A 20624-nucleotide genomic window follows, 5' to 3' on the forward strand; every position below is an offset into this window, starting at 1 on the left:
TTGGCTCCCTTTATCCCTGAAACTAGAAGGGGAATTAGGTCAAATCAGCAGCATGACGGATTGAGGATAGCTAGTAACAGTATTTCTCAACTGTTGGTGTTTGTGCCTTTGGTTTTATCCTAAAAGCATGGACTTACTGATGCAGGCTCCATCCCAGGGATCCCTCCCACTGTGGCTCCCAAATGCTCATTTGCTGCCTTACTCCTAGTGACATCTTTCTCTGAGCAGATGTCAATCTTTGTGACAGCCCAAGGAAAGGTGGCCCTGCCATTCTCAAAATACCCCACAACCTCTCCAGCTGCTAGTATTCTTGATCCCCAAGGCAGTGGGTTCTCACCTCTCTTTGTGACTTTCCTCCAGAGTCCCCGAGGATTCCTCCATCCAGAAGGGTAAAATCCGGCAGAGGCAGAAGTGCCTTGAGTCTCACAAGCAGAACCCAGAGGTCCTCACCCTCAGGCTGAGCCCCTGTGCCAAGATCAAAGGCGAGGATGTAAAGTCCCAGGTAAAGTCAGCTGGCTGAGTACACAGCACCATGTGCCACCGAGGAGGGAAGTGGCCAGATTAGCCTTGGTCACTTGCTCTCATGTGTGTCATCAGGGCCCCAGTTCTACTCAGAGATCAGTAGGGGAGTGTGAGAAGGAAGACCCCCACCACCACTCTGCCACGTGTTCACACTGCCAGGTTCCAGAGACACAGAATTCCTGTTAGGACAGCGTAAAAGGCAACATTTTACCAAAAGGAAATGGCCCGTAAGTTAGCAGGAGCTGAGTCTGCTGTTGATGTTGTTCCTGCTGCAGTGAACATGGGCTGGGTTAGGCAGGGCGGGGGTCATGTGACATGGGCACTGCCTCTGAGACCAAGTGCCCACTCAGTGAGTCTCCAGGTAATCTGACTTCTGAGCAGTTCCGTCAGATTTGGTGACAATCACATCCTCTGCCTCATCTCTGGGCAGTGTCCTCATTCATCCCGTCCTCCCCTCTGTAGACCAAGGGTTCCATTTCTCCCTCTCCTGCTCTCCCCAAGTCCGCAGGACTGCAGGCCAGCTCTTTTCAGGGTTGCCGACGAATTCACAACCTATCTCAACCTCTGTCGCCCTTGGCCAAGCACATCCATCACCTGACGGCCCTCTCTGCTCTGCAGGGTCCCCTTTTGCCTGCATTCCTGTCTCTCCTGTCTGATTTCTTAGCTGGCTCCTCCCCCCACGTTCAGGCCCCACCCCCAGTAGAAGTTCACCAAGGTTCTCAGGCCACTGTATTTTCTCTATCAACTTTTTCATGGAGTTTTTTTTTTTTTCATTTCTCCTGCTCTGACAATCTCCTCTGTTTATTGATTCACAAATTCTGTGTCTCCATTCATTCACTCAGTCATTCAGCAAATACTTCCCTGCTAACTTGAAGATATAGAGATGAACACCTAGTCCCAGGCATCAAGGGGTTGAATGCAGGAATAAGCAAGAGAGCAGATACCATGATATAATTCCTGACCTAGGGAGCTTGTGTCGGGTGCTGCAGGAGCAGAGACAGGTGGCATCTGAGTTGTGTGAGGACTGGGAAGTTGTCCCAGAGGATTTGAAAATGAGCTGTGTCTCAGGAGATAAGCAGTAACAGACCTGGTCAGGAAGGGAGAAAGAGTGGCTTAGGAAATAAAGCAGGTACTGAGACCTGGGGTCCAGAGCAGGGGTGCCACCTTTGAAGGGCTGCAGGGAGACAGGGTCTGAGCAGATATTGAGGCCAGCGAGAAGCAGGAGTCAAATTGTGCCTTCTTCCCTGCCGAGCTTGACCTTTATCCTCAGGAGTGGGACACCATGAGGTCACAGGAGAGGGCTTGGGGATGGAAGGTTCATGGTTCAACTCCCACGTGGGCAACTGGGTCAAACTCAGTTGAGATTCAAGTCAACAGATGGTGTGAGTAGCTGGTAGCACCCGGGCTGCCTTCCCATCCCTGCTAGTTCTCTCCACCTGACCACATTCTTCCAGGCACCATGATTCCAACCCTGCCCAGTGCCTGTGGCCCCCCTTCCTCCTGCAGTCCCCACGTCTGCCAGCCCCTGCACGTTTTCCCTCAGAGAACTCCCTTGCATTTGCTGTTTCTTGTTAGATCTGTGTTGCTCAAACTCAGCTCTATGGACGTTTTGGGCAAGACAATTCTTTGTTGTGGGGGACTGTCCTGCACATTATAGGCTGCCTAGCAGCAGCCCTGGGCTCTACCCATAGATTCTGGTAGTACCTGCCACACACAAGTCACAGCCCTCAAAAATGCCTGCAGAAATTACCAAATGCCCTCAAGGAGACAGAATGGTCCCTTCCAGTAGCCATAGTTAGGTTTTGGCAACAGCCACCAGTGGCTTCTCCTTCCCTGCTCCAATCCCTGCCCCTCATCCCCACCTTAGCTGTGATCACTAAACCATTGTTCCCAACCTCAGCATAGCCTTCAGTATTCCCCTATTGTCCACCACAAAAATCCAGAATCCTGGGCCTGGTACTTGCATCTCAAGACCTAGCTCTGGCTTACCAAAATTTCTCCAGGAACCATGTCTGCTCTAGCAGGACAGGGGAGGTGTCTTTCTGAGTCAGACAGGAAGAAGGGAAAGGAAACCAAGGTGTTGATTTTGTCTTAGGTGTAGTTGCCTGGTTGAGAGTGACACAATTTTTTTTTTTCGTGTGGCATTTTGTAGAATGTTGAGTAGGTGACACACATCCTTTCTTTGAGTCTGTATTTGGGTGGTGCTTCTGGGAATCCCAACTCCTGGGACAGGAGATTGCTTTTCTGGAACTTGCTGTCTTCGGCAGCATAGAGGATCTGCAGTCCTCTGAGAGGGGTTCTGCAACGCCCTGGCCCTAGACAGAGGAAGCCAGGCCTTTATTGGGCTGCAGGAGAACTAGCTCATGCCAGCCAACCTTCCAGTCCTCTGACCAGGCACCCCAGAGTCATCATGGCAAGGGTCAACAGGTGAGCAGAATTCTCTAAAAGTCAGTGTTAGACTGTGGCTCCACTCTGCCTTAGGAGTACCACAGTGTTTGTGCAGCAGCCTTGTGAATTCAGGATGCTAGTGGATCCCTGGGCAGACTGGAGTGCAGCGCCCTGGGCTCACACTGCTGCTAGGGAGGCCAGGTAGGCGGTTCATGCTGGATTAGACACAGCCTCTGTTCTCCAGGGCCCCACAGCAGGACTGGGCACTTGTCCAAGATTCTCTGACAGTGTTAAACCCATTTTGGATCCACAGAAATCCACATTACCATTTCAGCTAAGATCATCTCTCCAAGCGTGTGTGTGTGTGTGTGTTATAATATACACTCTGTAGAACTGATTGTTGTTTCCTTTCTCGTCCATCCATATTCCCCTCCCCCTCCCTCATAAACCACCAATCCTGACTTTCTGCTTTTCAACCCTTTCTGCTAATATTAGGCATCAACACTGTTCTTGCCCCTTAACCTTGCTTTTCCTCCACTGCTTGCATCTGTCCACCTACCTCCTCAGCCTTTGGCAGTCCATAGGACATTGCATCTGCCCCTCAAAGCTTGTGCATAACTCATTCATCCATCTCTGTCTGTACCCACCTCATCTGACTCAGAAGTGACATGAGAACCCTATTAAGTAAATATACAGTTATCCTCATTTTACAGATGGTAGAACCAAGGCCCAGAGAGGTTGTTTAAGGTCATATACTGGCAGTGGCCCCCATGCCATTCTCTCCAAGCTCTGCCATTGCTGTTGCTGGCCAAGGAATCATGGCTGATTTCAGAGCTCATGTGAGAAGGGGTCTGTCCCTAAGATTTCCTCTTTGAGATTGTGTATATTAAAGTCATAGATCAGTTCCACCTTGATAGGAGAGAGTTGGAGATAGCAAGAGATTCTTTTTTTATCCACAAAGAGTCTTCTCTGTGGCCAATTTCCGTTGACTGAACTTCTAAATAGGCAACAAACATAATCCTATGTCAGGGTCTGGGGTGGGCAGGCCAGAGAGTAGACCCTTCCCAGACTGGGGCAAGGTCCTGGGGCAAGAGGGTGAACGGAGCCTTTGCACCTCAGATTCCACTCCAGGCCCCCAGGGACGCACACTTTCTTCCTAACCCTGGGTCTGCCTTGCACTGCAAGCTCTCAGCCTCTGTAAATAAACATAGTCACACCTCCCTAAAGGTTGTTCTTGGCCTAGAGGTATGTGCTGGGGACACAGTCCACTGGGAGGATGAACACAGACATGAGATCCACACTGGTCCTGAAATCAGGAGGGAGGCACTGGGCAGGGGATTCTGAAACCCAGGACTATGAGGAGAGTGGGGACCAGGAGCTCTGAGTTCCACATCCAGCTGTCACTCACTCTCCAGGTGGGCTGAGCCCTGAGCACTGGGCTGTTTTGTCTTCCAGCAGTGGGTTGGCTCACATACCTGCTCACCCCCACCTCCACGCCTCACTCTGCCTCACCTGCCTTCTTGCTGGTTTGTCAACTTTGGGAGCAAAATGTTGAACCCACATGTGTATCAAAGGTGCCAGTGAACCCAGGTCCTGTGGGAGATGCGAGAGAAATACATCAAGCCTTTGAAAACCTGTGAAGCCCAACAAGTCTTCAGATTAACAAGTTTCCTCTTGGCTTTACTGAATTCTCTACAAAAATATCTGTGAAAGGTGGAATTTAAAAGAATTTAAAGAATGAGGAAAACATAAACTAGAAATTTCAATGTGCTCCTTCCCCTGTGCCCCCAGCCAATAGGCTCCTGGCCTGTGGAGCACACAGGTAGGCAGATGGAAGCCCTGGGGTGGGCAAAGACAAAAGCTCTCCCCAGAGCTATGCCCACCTGGGTCTGCACCCTCCAGTGTGACAAGCTGCCAGCCTGTTACCTCCCTGCCTGTGCTACCTTCCTTCTGGTGCTTTCTTGGCACAACTTTGGGAAGAGCCCCTCACGAGCCCCACACCAGCACCTCACCTGAGCACTTTCCAAAGTCAGATGTGAAGGGCCATCGCTCTTCCTTCTCCCAGTCACTGTTAGCAGAGCAGTTTCCTAAATGGAAAGCACCATCCTGGGAACACGTGTGTTAACCCATTCATTCCATAGAGTGACCTTCTGCCATAGTGACTGGGAGTATCTTCATTTTGCATTTGAAGTCACTCAGGTAGAGAGCTGAGTAGCTCACCCAAGCTCACAATGTTATGGAGCAAGTGAGCCAGGATTCCAGACCCACAGTCACCCCAAAACCCAATTCTATGACGTAACACAAAATGTGCAGCAGTTTTAATCCCGCATCCATCTATACTCTTGCAATGTGGAGAAGAGAACAGGATGAGCTGGAAGAAAAGATCCCAAATGTGAGTCCAGTGTAGGTCCCAATTGAAAGACGAGAATGTGTGATGCCTGCCAGGTCACCCTGTGCCTCTGGGCAGGGCCCTCCACCAGGGTGGGGCTGAGGCCCATGTTTATACACCTGATGAAGGGACCCCGCCTGGACAGTTGGTGCATTGGGGCTGTTGTCACCGTGGCTGATCCTTCAGAGATCCAGCACCTAGGAGTTTGCCTGAATTAAAAGTTTTGTTGAACCCAGGCTCATTCATTCTGTGTGAGAGAGCTCTAAGGATATGTTTCGTGGACTAACGAGTTGCCTGGTATGACAAATGAGGCTGGAAGCCCACTGGTGGCCCTGGGTACTGTCAATTCAGGTCCCATCTCACTGAGGAGGGATCTGCTCCTGGTATTACCCAGGCCACTCCCTGATCCCACCAGCAACTGGCCTCTTTGATCCTCAGTACCAACTTCCCTAAAATGGTAGCTTCTTCCCATCTTATGAGGATTGAATAGACCATGAATGTGAAACACCTACAAGTGGGCCTGGTCCTGAGAGAATCCTTTTCAAACAGGAGTCACGCTGGCTCTCTAATCACAGCATAACCAGCAACGCAGTCTTGTGCTTATTTTTTCATCTTAGTAGTTTAGTGGTCCCAGCTCAGAATCATTTTCTTTCTTTCATTTTTTTTTTTTTCTGTACTGGGGATCGAACTCAGGGGCACTCAACCACTGAGCCACATCCCCAACCCTTATTTTGTATTTTATTTAGAGACAGGGTCTCACTGAGTTGCTTAGTGCCTCATCATTGCTGAGGCTGGCTTTGAACTCGTGATCCTCCTGTCTCAGCCTCCCAAACTTCTGGGATTATAGATGTGCACCACCGCGCCTGCTCAGAAGCATTTTTGAACATGGAACTCACCATCATCAGTACATGACGTGGGCTCCTTCCTTACTAAAAACACTGCCACCTAACTTCCCTGCATTGGTTCATATTTCTCTTACTTCATCCAACACTTCTCCCCCTGTGGCATGGAAATCCAACTTATGAAGCACTTACTCTAAGCCAGAGCCAGGCTCTGGGCCAAGGGCTCACCAGGAATCACCTCATTTAGTCCTCCATCACCCCCTTGCATGGCTGTGTCCTGTTTTCATCCCCACTCGACAGATGGGGTAAGCAAGGCTTATTCTACCCAGGTTGAACATGAATGCTGCCACAGCAGGGGTGCGATACAGGCCTGCAGAGTGCAAGCCTGAAGACTAGGCTGGGGGGGTTCTCAGCCTCAGCACCACGGCATCGCATCAGAAAGGGTTTGCTCCTTGTTGTGAGGACTCTTCTGTGCATCAGAGGATGTTTAACAGCATCCCTAGTCCCGCCCACCAGATGCCAGTAGTACCCAATCATAATAATTAAAGAATGTCTCCAAACACTGCCAGATGTCCCCTGGGTGAGGATGGGAGACAAACTCTCTCCACTGCTCTCCGCTGATTCCCCCTGCCTATTAGAGGAGGGAGCCCTGGACCATTCCAAGACCAGACCCTCTTCCTGGTCTCATCCTCACCCCCGCCTCTCTTAACCTTTTAAGAAAAATCTTTCCTCTCTGCTTCTCCAGCCAGGGCAAGACAATGAGCCCCAGGCTGGGCGCTGTAACCCCTTGGATTCCCGTCCCGGCTTTCAGTTGTGACCAGAAGGGTGCTTGCTGGAGAGAGAAGGCACTGCCTGCCCCCAGCACCAGGCCACTCCCTGACCCCACCAGCCCTGGGTGTCTCAGAGACATGCCCTGAGCACAGGTGGTCAGTCTCCCTCCTCAGGACCGGTACAGGGGGTGGAGGGACAGCAGTAGGCCCTCTTTTTTGGCCCCTGGCTGGCCGGTCCCCACACCAGCCTCTGGGACAGCCTCTGGATAGCCTTCCCTGGGGTCAGCTGTGAGTGTATACACTGGGGGTGGAGAGGGATATCAACCATGGGCAGTGTTTTTGCCAGTCCCCAGATGGAACCATCAGCCTCAGAGGGCCCAGCACTTGTCAGTCGAGGCCAGACCAGCCTGGATGACATTTTGCCTCCCTGAAGTCCATTTCTCAATCAGGGTTTGTTTAACAAATTCATTCATCCCTGGCCCTTTTGGAAACGCTTATGGGTGCAGGGTGGGCCTCAGAACACCTCTCCCTGCTTCCCTACCACACCTGCTCCTGTCTCCCCTCCTCCTGAACATGTGGCCAGAGGTCAGCCCTCTCCCGGGAGATCATGAGGCTGAATGAAATCCCAGGAATGGACCAAGTAATGGAAAGCCCACTTTGTGGAAGGGCTTCCTCCCACATCTGCTCCCCCTCACACACTCTCTTGGGGATCTTTAGGTGACTTCCTCAGACCCTACCCCAGGCGTGTGCCATCTGGCTATTCCTTCCCAAAGGCATTTGTGAACTGGGAGCCTCAGACGTCAGGAGAACCCATCCCCAGCACTCCCAGGCCCCTAGGACATTCACAAAGAAATGCCAAAATGAGATTTCAGAAACTGGTATAATTTTATGTTTTTGTGTTTAATCTGTTAATGCTTTTATCACAAAAAAACCACAGTGTCATTATATTGTGGTGGTCAGGAGATAATGACAGGATTTATTTTTTAAATGCTAATTCGTGCTTTCCTACAGACTATATGGGCAGGTAATGGACCAGAGGAGCAAACCTCATCCTCTGTCCTCATCCATGACTGTTCAGCCTCATTTCCAGAGAATGGCAGAAATCTAAATTTGAGGGTGGTTGTCCTAGGCCTGGACAAATAGTTCCCTGGCAGCCTGCTTGTAGATCTGGGCCTTAGGCTCTCTTGTCTCCTCCCCATAGGCCAAGGAATATTCTGGGCTCATATGCAGGGTTCCCCTTGTAGGCCACACTCCAGATATCCAGGATTGCAGAATCCCCTGCCCGGTGGCCTCAACCTGATTTCAGGACCTGTGAGGATCTCATGCCTTAGTTTGTCCTCTGAGGTAGACTTTGTCACTAATACACACTCTTAGACCCCAAGGGGAGCTACGTAGCGGAGTAGCCATGCTTGGATATGGAGGCTACAGGTGGGAAGGGAAGGGAGAGCACAGGCTGGAAGCCCATGCTGCATGTGTCCCCTGTGGCCTGGTGTGGAATCCATAGAGCAGAGGCCTCTGTTCACCCTCAGTTCCCATAAACGGCAGAGAGGGGTAGACTCTCTGGCCTGCCCAACCCAGACCCTGACGTGGGGGTATGACTATTGCCTGTTTACTATACTGTCACTGGGAATTGGCCACAGAGAAGAGTCTCTTTGTAAATAAAGAAAAGATCTCTTGCTGTCTCCAATTTTGTCCTGTCAAGGTGAAATTGATCTATGGCTTTAATACTTGTAACCTCAAAGAGGACTCAGAGACAGGCATCTTCTCCCATGACTAAACTTGTCTAAAGGAGCTGCAGAATCAGCCAGGACTTAGTCAACCTCAGCAATGGCAGAGCAGTTGGCCCCCCCTGGTGTGGGGGCCACTGCCAGTATGTGACCTTAAACAACCTCTCTGAGCCTTGGTTTCATCATCTGTAAACTGGGGATAATGATAATATCTACTTAATAGGATCCTTATGGAGATTAAACTAGTCAATCCATGTAAAGCTCTTAGAACTGTGTCTGGCACATAAAAAGTGCTCGATAAATGTTAGCCATCATCAGCCACTTCAAGGTCATCGCACCACTCTGTGCAGACTTCCTTCCCCTTTCAGCTTATCCTGGAGGAAGGCAAATGGCTTGTGTGCAATGATGATGTTCTCAAGGCCACAGAGCTTCTTGATATGTCCCAAGGAATACATTTTGTGACTTTTTATTACATAAAATTTCAAACATATGTAGATATAGAAGTCGATGGAATAAAGATGGGTTCTCCCCATGTACCCATCACCAGGCTGCAAAAAAACATCAACTTGGGGATGATCTTGGCTCATCTCTAGCTATATACCCCTCAGGGAATACTTTCTGGTCTAGGTAGGTCTCCCAGCACCAGTAGTATGAAATGGGACAAAAGAATCCTCAGGCAGGAGCCTTCTCTAGGGATAGTGGCTGGTGGCCCCATTGAGAGGTTAATGGGCTAGGGATGGTTCTAGATCAGGAAAGGCAGTGGTCACCGTCCAGCAGGTAGGGCCAAACCAGGTGAAGATGAGCTGTGCAGACAGGACAGCAGAAGGGCCTGAGCCTGTGGGAGAAGAGGAGGAGCAAGGCAGGTCCCACACAGTCCTGAGAGTGTCCAGCAGGCCCAGGGGGGAGGATCTGGGTCTAGGAGCGGGTGGCGGAGGTGCAGAAAGAAAGGCAGATGAATGCCATGTTCTTAGGGCACACTTGGTTGACAGCAGGATGCTGGCCTGTGAAGGGACCCTTTTTTCATTCTCAGGCCACAGAAAGGTAGTCTATGAATGGCCTGGTCCAGAGGCGTAGGGCCAACTAGTTGGCAAGAATACAACTTTGACAGGGTCCTCTGCAGCTTCCCCAGGGTGGGGGTTGGGTAGGGGGGTGGTCTGGAGTCAACATCTTTGCCCCATGGTGAAGGCCAGGGTACCAGGACCTGGGAAAGCCTCTTCATGGTGCACTTGCTCTCCTCTGCCTGAGGCCTGGTCTCTGTGGTCTCTGGCACTTTGGAGGGAGTATGCATGAGAACCATTCCCCGTGCTGACCTCACAGAGGGCCCGTTTCTTACGCCATCGTCTCTGCTTGTCAGCCCAGTGCCAAAGCTTCTTTCCCTGAAGGAGTTCAGCAGCCAAACTGCCTACTCTACCGTGTTGGAGTATATTCATTCTCTTCAAATATTTTGATGTCTCAACCTCGGCTTCCAGGTTTGGGCTGTCTTCAAAGAAGAGAGCACATTCTAAAGACAGCGAGGGGGTGCTGTGTGAAATGTCAAGAGAGGGGAACAGACTCAATGTCTGGGACATTATGTCCAAACAGACTCTGGACACCACACAGCTCGGTTCGAGTGCTGTTCAGTCTCTTGCCCAAAGCCCAGAATAGTTCAGTGACTCTAGAAGCTGCCTGCATGCCAGGCCCAGGCTGCTTCATGGGATATGGGGACAGTGACTTGTGGTGGAGGCATGACCTCCCTTGCGTAGTATTTTCCAAGGTGACCTTGTTGATGGTCAGTGCCTGCTGGGCCCCTGGCACTTCTCACCCAGCTGTACTGATTCTCTCAGGTGGGCACAGTGGTATCCCGTGAGCGGTGGCTTCCTCCATCCTGAGTGCACATTCCCGGTCTCCCCCGTAGGTGTGGGCCTACACGTACACCCAGCAGATCATCCAGGAGGAGCTGTGCCTCTCAGTCGTTACCTTGTTCCCTGGTGCCCCAGTGGTTCTTGTGCTTTGCAAGAATGGAGATGCCAGACAGGTAAGGGCTCAGCAGGTCCCTGGGGCATGGCTGCCTTCCATAATGTGATGATCTGGATAGGACTAAATCTCAGGGGCAGGAAGACAGAGGAACTGTTGGAGAAGGAAGGGCGGAGAGGGAGGAAGGATGTTGCTTGGGATCCTCTCCAAGGTGCCAACAGCAATGCTGCTTTGACCCCCCTGGTCTGTTGGCTTATGAACACCTGTGACCCCAACTGCCCATGCCAAGCCCACACATATTGGCTCGCACTTCTTCACAGCCACGCAGGTACCCGGTGTGGATGGCTGCTTTGATTGCTCCTATGACTAACTCACTTCATATTTTCTGGCCTATTGCTTGGAAAGTTATTGCCTCCTAATGAGTTTTCCTAGCAAACATATTGATTTTGCCTTTAACTTTTTTTAATCTATTTAAAAAAAAAAGAAAAGAAAAGAAGAAGAAAACCAACAACAATACCTGGCAGAGCAATTAGTTACAGTTTCATTCTTCCATGAGACCATGAAATCAAGTCTCTGGCTGACCCTAGACACATGGTAGCAACCTTTCTGATTAAACCTGGAACTCTGATGTTATTGATAGGACCTGGGGCCTTAGCCAGAGAAACCCAGCTCATCCTTTCTCCTCCTCTCTAGCAATGGACCAAGACGGGCTCCCGCATCGAGCACGTAGCATCCCACCTCTGCTTAGACACTGATGTGTTCGGGGACAGTTCTGAAGATGGCAAGGAGGTTGTGGTCAACCCATGTGAGTCCTCACTCATGAGCCAGCACTGGGACATGGCGAGCTCCTGAGGACCCTGGGCAGATCCAGCTTGGGCCAGGGCTGGTGCTTGCCCAGGCCAGAACAGACTGGAAACCAGGCTTTGAAGAGCCACTGACTGCACCAGACGCCCTGAACTGGAGGTGGAGCAAAGCCCCCCCAGGACAGGAGCAGCTGTCTCAGGGAGGATGGAGGAAAAGATCACAAGCCAACAGGCTCAGTGACAATCCCATGTGTTCTCAATGTTGTGAAGTTCCAGTCCTGGCCATATCTTCCCCGGATTGGTCCCTGGAGACCCAGACCTAATGAGAAATGTTTGTTGTTCCCTCTGTGTTCCAAAGAGGCACCCATGGAGACCAGGGAGGAAAGTCTTTCTTGTCACCGGGCCAGGACTAAGTTGAGAGATGAAGGATGGAGGTGGTTTTCAGGAGAAATAAATAACCTTAGAAATTGTCCTTAAGTACCTAATGCTTTTCCTTCTCCCACTGGCCAAGGGATAAGCTGATTTCTCCTTTGAAGGTGGGCAGTGGGAGGGCATCTGGTGGAAGAGTGGATGAAGAAGACAAGGGAGGTGGGAGACATGCGCCTTTATCCTAGGTTGCCACCAACTAGCTATATGATCCCCAAAAGACACATCCCTTCTTTGGCCCATCATTTCCTCTTATGTCACATGGGGAAGTAGGGCCAGATCAGTGGTTTTTACTGAAGATACATACCTGACTCACTGAGGAAATTTGTCTAATTTGGAGGCCCAACATTCCTGATTTGTAGGTCTCTGGCCAATTCTGATGGCCCCTCCCTGGTTAAAACACTGTCTCTGTGGCCATCAGCATAGGAGGGTCTTACTCTAATAAATCTCCCCATCCCTGGTATGCTCCGCAAGTTGGTTGTCCGGTTGCCCCTTCTTTTCAACTAGGGCTAAAGAGAGAAGCAGTCCATATTGTTTAAGTTTCCTGTCCATCCTCTGCCAAGGTAAGTTCACCACGTGCTCTTTAGTAACTGTCTTTGTTATCTACTGCTGCATAACTAATGACCCCATAACTTAGCAGCTTAAAGCAACACACATTGATTTTCTGTTTCTATGCATCAAGAATCCAGGTACAGCTTACCTGGGTCCTGTCTTTCAGAGGGTCTTACAAAGTTGTGGTGGAGATCTTGGCTGGGGCTGCAGTCAGCTCACCTGGGGCCAGATCTGTCCTCAGCTCACGCCGTAATTGTTGGCAGATTTGGTTCCTTGCAGGTTGTTGGCCAGTGGCTGACCTCAGTTGTTGCAAGGGCTTTTCCAGCTAGCAGCTTGCTTCTCCAAAGCAAGCAGGCCAAGAAGGCAGAGTACGCACGAAACAGGAGTCAGAGGCTCTTAAAAGCAAATCTCACAAGTTACCGCCCATCCCTTTTGCCATATTCTACTCGACAGAAGCAGTCACCAGCTGCAGCCCATACACAAGCAGAGAGGATTACTCAGGAGAGTGAATGCCAGCAGGGATGATTGTGGGGAGCCATTTAGAATCCGCCCACCACAGTGACTATTAAATTCTAAGCAGGTGTCTATCCCCCTCATCCAGAAAGGCCTTCAGTAAAGGAAAATTGTTGGAGCTCATTATAAAACCCATTGCTGCAGACTACTGTGGACTGGGAAAGGCAAGAGTGGAAGTGTACAGACCCAGAACCTCCTCTGGTGGTTGCGTTTGCTATGCAATCTTCCCACCACCTTCTCTAGTTAGGATGTGGCTCTGCTTTGGGGGCTATTTCATGCCATACTGGGAAAAAAAGAGGAGACCATGGAGAGGTAAAGCCATCTATAGAAGACATTCTGTAGGCTGCATAAACTTTGTGCCTATAAAGCATAAACCAGTTTGCAGAGAAGAAAAGGGATAGGCCATTTGCCAGTCACCTTTCCCCTAAGTAACTGGGATAGAATAACATTATAATTCTACTACAGTCTCACACATTAATATGTGATGTCAAAGCAAACAGAACAACAGCTCCAAACCTCTACCAACTCAAGACAAAGCTAACAATACCTATAGGACAGCAGCCTGCAACAACCCAGGCTGTGGCCATGTCTTACGGGCCACCAGATCCCCTGGTGGGTGCTGGATTAGAGTCCTCAGCTTACTCTCTGATCATTGAACTTGAATGCCAAACTTTAGTAGCCTGGATTAACTCACTTAGTTGACCACCCGTAGCTATCTAAGAAAGTTTGTTAAATGACACAAAACTTTTCAGGACAAAAAAGACCTCTACTCAAGATCTTTAGGGTCCACAAGATTTGGACCCCAAACCATGCTTGGAGAGTCACCCCTCTACAGCAGTCTCACCACACTGGCAGGTGAGGAGGTCGCAGAAGCCCCTCCTAGATCACATCTGCCTTTGGGAATAATATAAACTTCTTTCTGAGTATCTGAATGTGACGTGCATAGTAAATGAGAAGGAATTTATACCTGTTACGAGAGTGTGTGTGTCTACAGTCTGCCTTCCACATCCATGGGTTCTGTATCCATGGATTCTATCAACTGCAAATTGAAAATATGCAGGAAAAAAAAATCACCTGTACTGAACATGTATGGGCTTTTCCTCTGTTGTTATTCCCTAAATAATACTACAAAAATTATTGACATAGTATTTACATTGCACAAGGTATTTTAAGTAATCCACAGGGGATTTCAAGTATGTGGGAGAAAGTGAGAAAGTGCACAGGTTAAGCACAAATATTACACCCCTTTATAGACAGGCCTTGGGCATCTGTGGATTCGGGATCCATGAGTTGGGGGGTGTACTGGAATCCACTCCCCATATATACCAAAGGTCAACTGTGTTCTCAGGAAGTAGGAGAAAAAGGCAGAGGCTTTGTGTACTGTCTGGTGTCTGGATTATAGTTGGGGCATGATGGTGTTCAGTGACTGGGGAGAAATGGGAGATTTCAGGTGAATCTGGGCTCCGCGTGGGTGTTTGAGCCTGGTGCCATGTTGAATCTGAGCTTAATGCTCCTGGCAGTTGGTTTCCATGGTGCTTTGTAATTTCTCTCTGTGAGCTCATCTTCAATGGGACTTTCTCCTCTGGGCTTCCCAGGCACCCTGGTTCTGGAGACGTTTCTCAAGGGAGGGCTAAGCTTGCCTCTGTAGGGTCCAGTTGGACTGAGTTCAGGCCCTTTTGTACATTGACTTCTCTTGGTGGTTTTTACATTGAGTGATGAGAATTAGGACCTGCCTATGCCTGGCACCAGCTCGGAGTGTGACCATTCACACATTGCTCTTTCCACCCCAAATGCTAGTCCTGCTCCATGGCATCTCCACTCACCCAGCTGGTTGATGGGCTTATCTAGCCCTTCCCCCCCAGCTTTATGGAAGGTCCTGTGTTCGGCCTCTGCCACCCATGAGGCTCTGGATCTCCTCCTGTCTGCCTCTGCTTGGATGAAAGCCCCAGCCTTGGTGACATGTTATTGCTTTGATTTCCCTCAGCTCCCACGCCCCACTCTCACTGAATTCCCATTTGATTTCGGAATCTGATATCTCTCCGTTCTCCCTTTCAAATGCAGCTGTGATTTCAAATTGTTTTATCCAATATTTATGTGTTTGGGGGGCGGGCTTCCTGTGTCAGCCCAGATCAGAATTCCTTGGTGCCATAATTAGCTGTCACCACTCTTTCCCACTGGCTGTGGGATCATTTCTTACTGTAGACACTCAATAAATTTCTGTGAATGAGTGAGAGAATAAGCCTGTGATTCTTTAGTACCACTTCCTAATTACCTCCTGGCTAGTTATCAGACTTTAGAGTTTTAAAAAGACAGCCAAGGCAGAAATGGAAGACCAAGAAGACAAATTTATAACAATAAAATCTTGTTATAGTACACATAGATTTAGAGATCATGCATATTTTACTTCCTAACGACGGAGTTTAATACTGAGAATGCTAACTGGAAAGAACTGTCAGTAATGGAAATCTTTAATACTACAGTAGAGCAGGCCAGAGAGAATTTGTTCTCATAAACTGCGGTCAGGGGGATGGTGATGGAAGGTGGGCAGAGACCTTTGTTTCATCTATGAGAATCTCAGGCACATCCACCTGCGCCTGGCAGCCTGAGTCCTGGAAACAGGTTTGCCTTGCCTTGTTCCCATGGTCCATCTGGTTGACCCCCTGTCCTGTCCTAGTCTGTCCATTCCCTAAAGCACATGGGACAGCGACTGCACACCAGAGTGCAGTGAGGGTCTGAAGGCCATAGGGGAGGTCTAGCAGCTGTGCACACGTAGTGGCCTCTGAACGTCCCACGTGTCAGGCGGAAGCCTATTTGTCCTGCCGTGCAGAGCTGAACGTCTGAGCTCCCTCGTGGGCTATGGTCTCTGGCAGCCCAACTCAGATTAGCCAACTCCAGAGCTCTGAGCATTTTTCCATTTGCCATGGAGCCGACTAATTTAATGAAGCCGTCAGCGTGCAAACCTCGGGGCTTATTGGAAAAGGACCCGAGCACGACATTATTTCTCAGCAGTAGATTGCATCATTTTCATTTCACAGCTTTCCAATGGGAAATAATAAAACAAAATTACAAACATAATGAAGAAAGAAAGAAGGGGGAAAAAAAACCTGTGGGTGAGAGACGCATTCTCTGTGCTGTGTCAGGGCTGGTTCCCTTACTCACTTGAGCCAGTAAATATTACCTGGCTTCGCTCTGCAGGAAGCAGCAGCCCAGGATGCCTCCACCTGCTGCGGAAGATAACAGGCTGCAATAACTCACTGTCCAGATGCAGTGAGGAGCCAGGAGCGTACCTGGAGATGGTCCAGTGGATGCCTTTCTAAGAAATTCCAGCCTCCAAGAGCACAGCCCGCCACGTGGCTGGGGTGAAGGGCTGCATGGGTGGGACAGGGGGAGCAAATGGGGTGTGGGCAGGCACCCTGTTCTCCTTTCCCTGGAAGACAGCTGCATCTCCAGTGGGTCTTCCCTGGTATGGAGAAGAGAAAGCAGGTCACTGCCTTCATCCATCCTGCAGTGTGACTATGGGTGATCTGACAGACAGAGGCAAAATAGGAGTCAACAAAGGGACAGAGCTCTTTCCAAAACCTGTTCTCATTAATTGCACAGAGGTGTACAGTTGCAGGGAGGTGACAGAGCTCAGCCAGGCCTTTTATTGTGCTCTGCAGACATGCCCTTCGGCTCAAGGAGATGCCCCAGGCCTATCCCATAGCAGAGACTGGACGCCTTCATTCCACCCAGCCCCCAAATTTCTCCCCAGACTGTTACTGAAAATAACTTTTCTGACAATGGAGGAGGTTGAGGCCATGTGGAATGAGGTCCCCGTTCTTTATCCAAGGTTCCCTGTGACTCCCTTCTTCCCTTCTCCATCTTCAGGTATACCTCCCCCTCTACCTAGCTTCTCTCCATCTCCTGAACAGCATTCAAATCTCTCCCACCCTGACTTACAGAAAAAAAAGCCTTTCCTGCAGCCTCATCTCTTCTTTTCTTAGACCAACTTGGTCCTCTAAAGCACAGTGATCAGTTCCTCTGCTCTTGAGTAATGCAGATTCGAATCCCAGCTCCTCTAGCTCTTAGCTGTGTGCTAGGGGCAAACTACTTAACCTCTCTGAAGTCAGTTATTTCCTCAGTAAAGAAATCAACAATCATACCTGGCCCATAATTTTATTGTGAGATTAAATGAAATGGCTGGAATGAGGTCCCTGCACAGAATGACGCACATACAAGGTTCTCCACATGCCTGTCATCCTCGTGGCTTATCAAGAAGATTAAACCTTAGGCACTGGAGCAGAGGCCAGGGCATGTGAGTATGGAAAGTGATCCCTAGTTTTAGTCCATTTGGGTGCTATAAAATAAAGACTGGGTATTTAAAATAGCAGACACTTATTTCTCAGTTCTGGCGGCTGGGGATCCAAAATCAAGGTGTCAGCAGTTCTGGTGTCTGATGAGACTCCACTTCCTAGCTTATAAATGCCAACCTCAGTCTTCCTTTCTTGCAGTGCGGATCTGAGGTATTACAGTTTCTACACTATAATCTTGTAGTGTCCCTGCAGATTACAATTAGACCAGAGACCCTGCACCTAATAGAGGAAAAAGTAGGCCCAAATCTTCATCACGTTGGGTTAGGCCCTGACTTCCTTAACAAGATTCCTAAAGCTCAAGAAATAAAATCAAGAATCAATAAATGGAATTGGATTCAAACAACAAAGCTTCTTCTCAGCAAAAGAAACAATCAATGAGGTAAAGAGAGAGCTTACATTTTGGGAGCAAATTTTTGCCACACGCATATTAGATAGAGCACTAATCTCCAGGATATATAAAGAATTCAAAACATCAACAAAAAAAAAACTCAATCAATAAATGGACTAAGGAGCTGAATAGACTCCAGAAGAAGTTATACAATCAATCAACAAATATATGAAAAAATGTTCAACATCTCTAGTAATTAAAGAAATGCAAATCAAAACTGCTTTGAAGATTTCATCTCATGCCAGTCAAAATGGCAGTTATCAAGAAAACAGACAACAATAAAGCAAAGTGTTGGCAAGGATTTGGGGGAAAAGACACTCATACATTTCTGGTGGAACTGCAAATTGGTGCAACCACTATGGAAAGCAGTATGGAGATTTCTCAGAAAACTGGGAATGGAACCACCATTTGACCCAGCTATCCCACTCCTTGGTCTATACCCAAAGGACTTAAAATCAGCCTACTATAGTAACACTGCCACATCAATGTTTATAGCAGCTCAATTCACAATAGTTAAACTGTGGAAGCAACCTAGATGCCCTTCAATAGATGAATGGATAAAGAAACTGTGGTATGTATACACAATGGAATATTACTCAGCATTAAAAGAAAATAAAATTATGGCATTTGCAGGTGAATGAATGGAGTTGGAGAATATCATGCTAAGCGAAGTAAGCCAATCCCCCAAAACCAAAGGCCAAATGTTCTCTCTGATAAGTGGATGCTGATCCATAATGGAGGGGGAGGCATGGGAAAAATGGAAGAACTTTTGTTGGGCAAAGGGGAGTAGGTATGGTGTCAGGAAAGATGGTGGAATGAGATGGACATTATTTCCCTAGGTACATGTATGACTGCACATATGGTGTGATGCTACATCATGTAAAACCAGAGAAATGAAAAGTTGTGCTGCATTTGTGTACAATGAATCAAAATGCATTCTGCTATCATATATACCTAATTAAAATAAATAAATACATTTTTAAAATAAAATTTAAAAACAAATAAATGGCCACCTTCTCTCTGTGGCCTCATTTTGCAGAAAAGGATGAGAGAGCCCTCTGGGGTCACTTCCATAAGGATGCTAATCCCTCTCACGAGAACTCCATCCTTACCACCTAATCCCATCCCAATGCCGTCACATTGGGGGTTGGGATTTCAACATACAAATTTGGGGGATCTATCAACTGTACCCCTCAATCCTTAGAAGTCCCTGAAAGGTCAGACTAGGCAGAGACTTCCCTGTGGCATTGCCTGTGGAATGGGTCCTGGAGAAATCTCAGATGTGAGAGAGAAGAAAACAGAAAAGAGCAGAGAGGGCCAGTGGGGCAGATGATGTCCCTGTGGTTACTGGTTGGGTGCAGGTCTCTGCCGTTTCCCGCCTGGTGCTTCCCCAGCCTGCCTGTTCCTTCCCCACCTGTGCACATGGGTCAGGCCTCTACCTCTGCTGAGCCCTGTGAACTATCAGCACCATGGAGAGCACCATGGTGTAGGAGGGCAGAAGACAAGCAGAGAACAGCTCCGCAGACCAGGCCTCACAACACCCAGGGAGCATCTGCAGCTCTGCTTCCCACCTCGTTAGGGACTTCTGACTCATGAGCTCAGCCCTGAGTGCTGCCTCTCATGGCTCCTCTCCAGCCTGGCATCTGCATGATTGCCGGGCTGGAGCTGGCACCTCATGCCCTGGGCCTCCACCTGCTCCCCATAGGGGTCACCTGCTCAGGGGTGGTGGAGTCTGAGCCATCTCACCAAACCAGGGACATTCATTCACCTGCAAATGCTATAAAAAAGTGTCTGCTCTTTATAGGACACTCAGTACTGAGCAAAGGGAAAGAACGAGAAGGACCGCAGAGGCTCAGGTAAAACTTTGCATCAGGGAAGAGTTTCAGAGAAAGTGCTCTGAGGCACACAGGAAGAAAGGAAGCCCCCTGAGATGAACTTGAAGTATAAAGTGGGATTTCAAGTGAGGACTCACCCCAGATGACAGGAAGAGCCTGAGTAAAGTCTCAGAGCAGGGGGATGGCCCTGTCTCAGGGAACAGACAGGTCAACCTGGGGGTCAGGAAAGGTCAGAAAGGGGCCCGTGGACACCAGGCAGAGGATTTGGAACAGGTATGTAGTTATGAGCCATTAAAGGTTTTGAGAAAGGGAACAATGTTGTCCAGAGTCTCAGAGAGTGACAGGGTGTGAAGCCGGGGCATGTTAAAGCCTCCAAAAATTCTACAAGGCCTGAAATAGTTCCTGTCCCTGTCTGTCAGGGTGGAAAACAGACGGTGGTTATGAGACACCAGGGTGGTGGCTGTGAGCTGCAGAGAAGAGGCCCTGCAGTGTAGTTGGAGAAGGGCCTTCATACCCAGCTGATTGGGCAAATGCCTTCATAGTACCTGCCTTTCAGTCATCTGTCTATCTGATAATCGGGCTCAATTTTTTAATTATAAAACATTATGAGTACACAGGGAAATAGTAATATATAATAACCACGTGTGCAGCGCTTCTTCTGTACCCAGCATTGTGCTGAGAGCAAGCTCTGATAAAGCGCCATGTTAACAGTGGCAATCCACTAATGGCTCCTCCTTTGATCAAATGATGAGGGAGTCCCTTGAGGGCCAGGAAGATTAGAACCATGCAACTTGTAGTAGAAGTGCTATCCAAATCCAAGAAACCCTCCCCCAGATTCTGGATCCATTACTACAAGGTGCCATTGCTTCTCTCAGGAAGGATAGAATAATAAATACTTGTGCTCTCAACAGAAAGAAAATACTAGAAATGCAGTTGAAATCTCTTGGGTCAAACTCACCAATGGGCTGATTTTTAAATTGAGTCATTCGCTATCTTCAACAACCGGTTCGCCACGCTGATCCTCAGATTTATTCTCCCATCTGCCATTTGTTAGGCAGGGGAGGGACCGGAAGTGTGTAGTGAGCTATTAAGATGTGCCCAAATGATGTGAATGTGCTTTCCATTCACTATTTTATTTAATGCAAACAGCATCCCTACAGGGTA

General features: G+C 48.8%; 1 protein-coding gene across 2 annotated transcripts in view; it reads left to right on the forward strand.

Moving 5' to 3' along the window:
• The window catches only part of Galnt14 (polypeptide N-acetylgalactosaminyltransferase 14), a 202449-nt gene extending 190583 nt beyond the window's left edge, over positions 1-11866 (forward strand). For both annotated transcript variants that reach the window (XM_015479484.2, XM_048804587.1), the window contains exons 13-15: positions 361-502; positions 10533-10652; positions 11285-11866. In XM_015479484.2, the coding sequence (XP_015334970.1) occupies positions 361-502; positions 10533-10652; positions 11285-11443 (421 nt within the window). In that variant the 3' untranslated portion in view covers positions 11444-11866. The remainder of the gene's footprint in view (positions 1-360; positions 503-10532; positions 10653-11284) is intronic.
• Positions 11867-20624: the final 8758 nt, after the last annotated feature.

The sequence above is a fragment of the Marmota marmota genome, unplaced genomic scaffold, assembly GCF_001458135.2.
Source record: "Marmota marmota marmota unplaced genomic scaffold, marMar, whole genome shotgun sequence".
NCBI classification, from domain to species: Eukaryota; Metazoa; Chordata; class Mammalia; order Rodentia; family Sciuridae; genus Marmota; species Marmota marmota.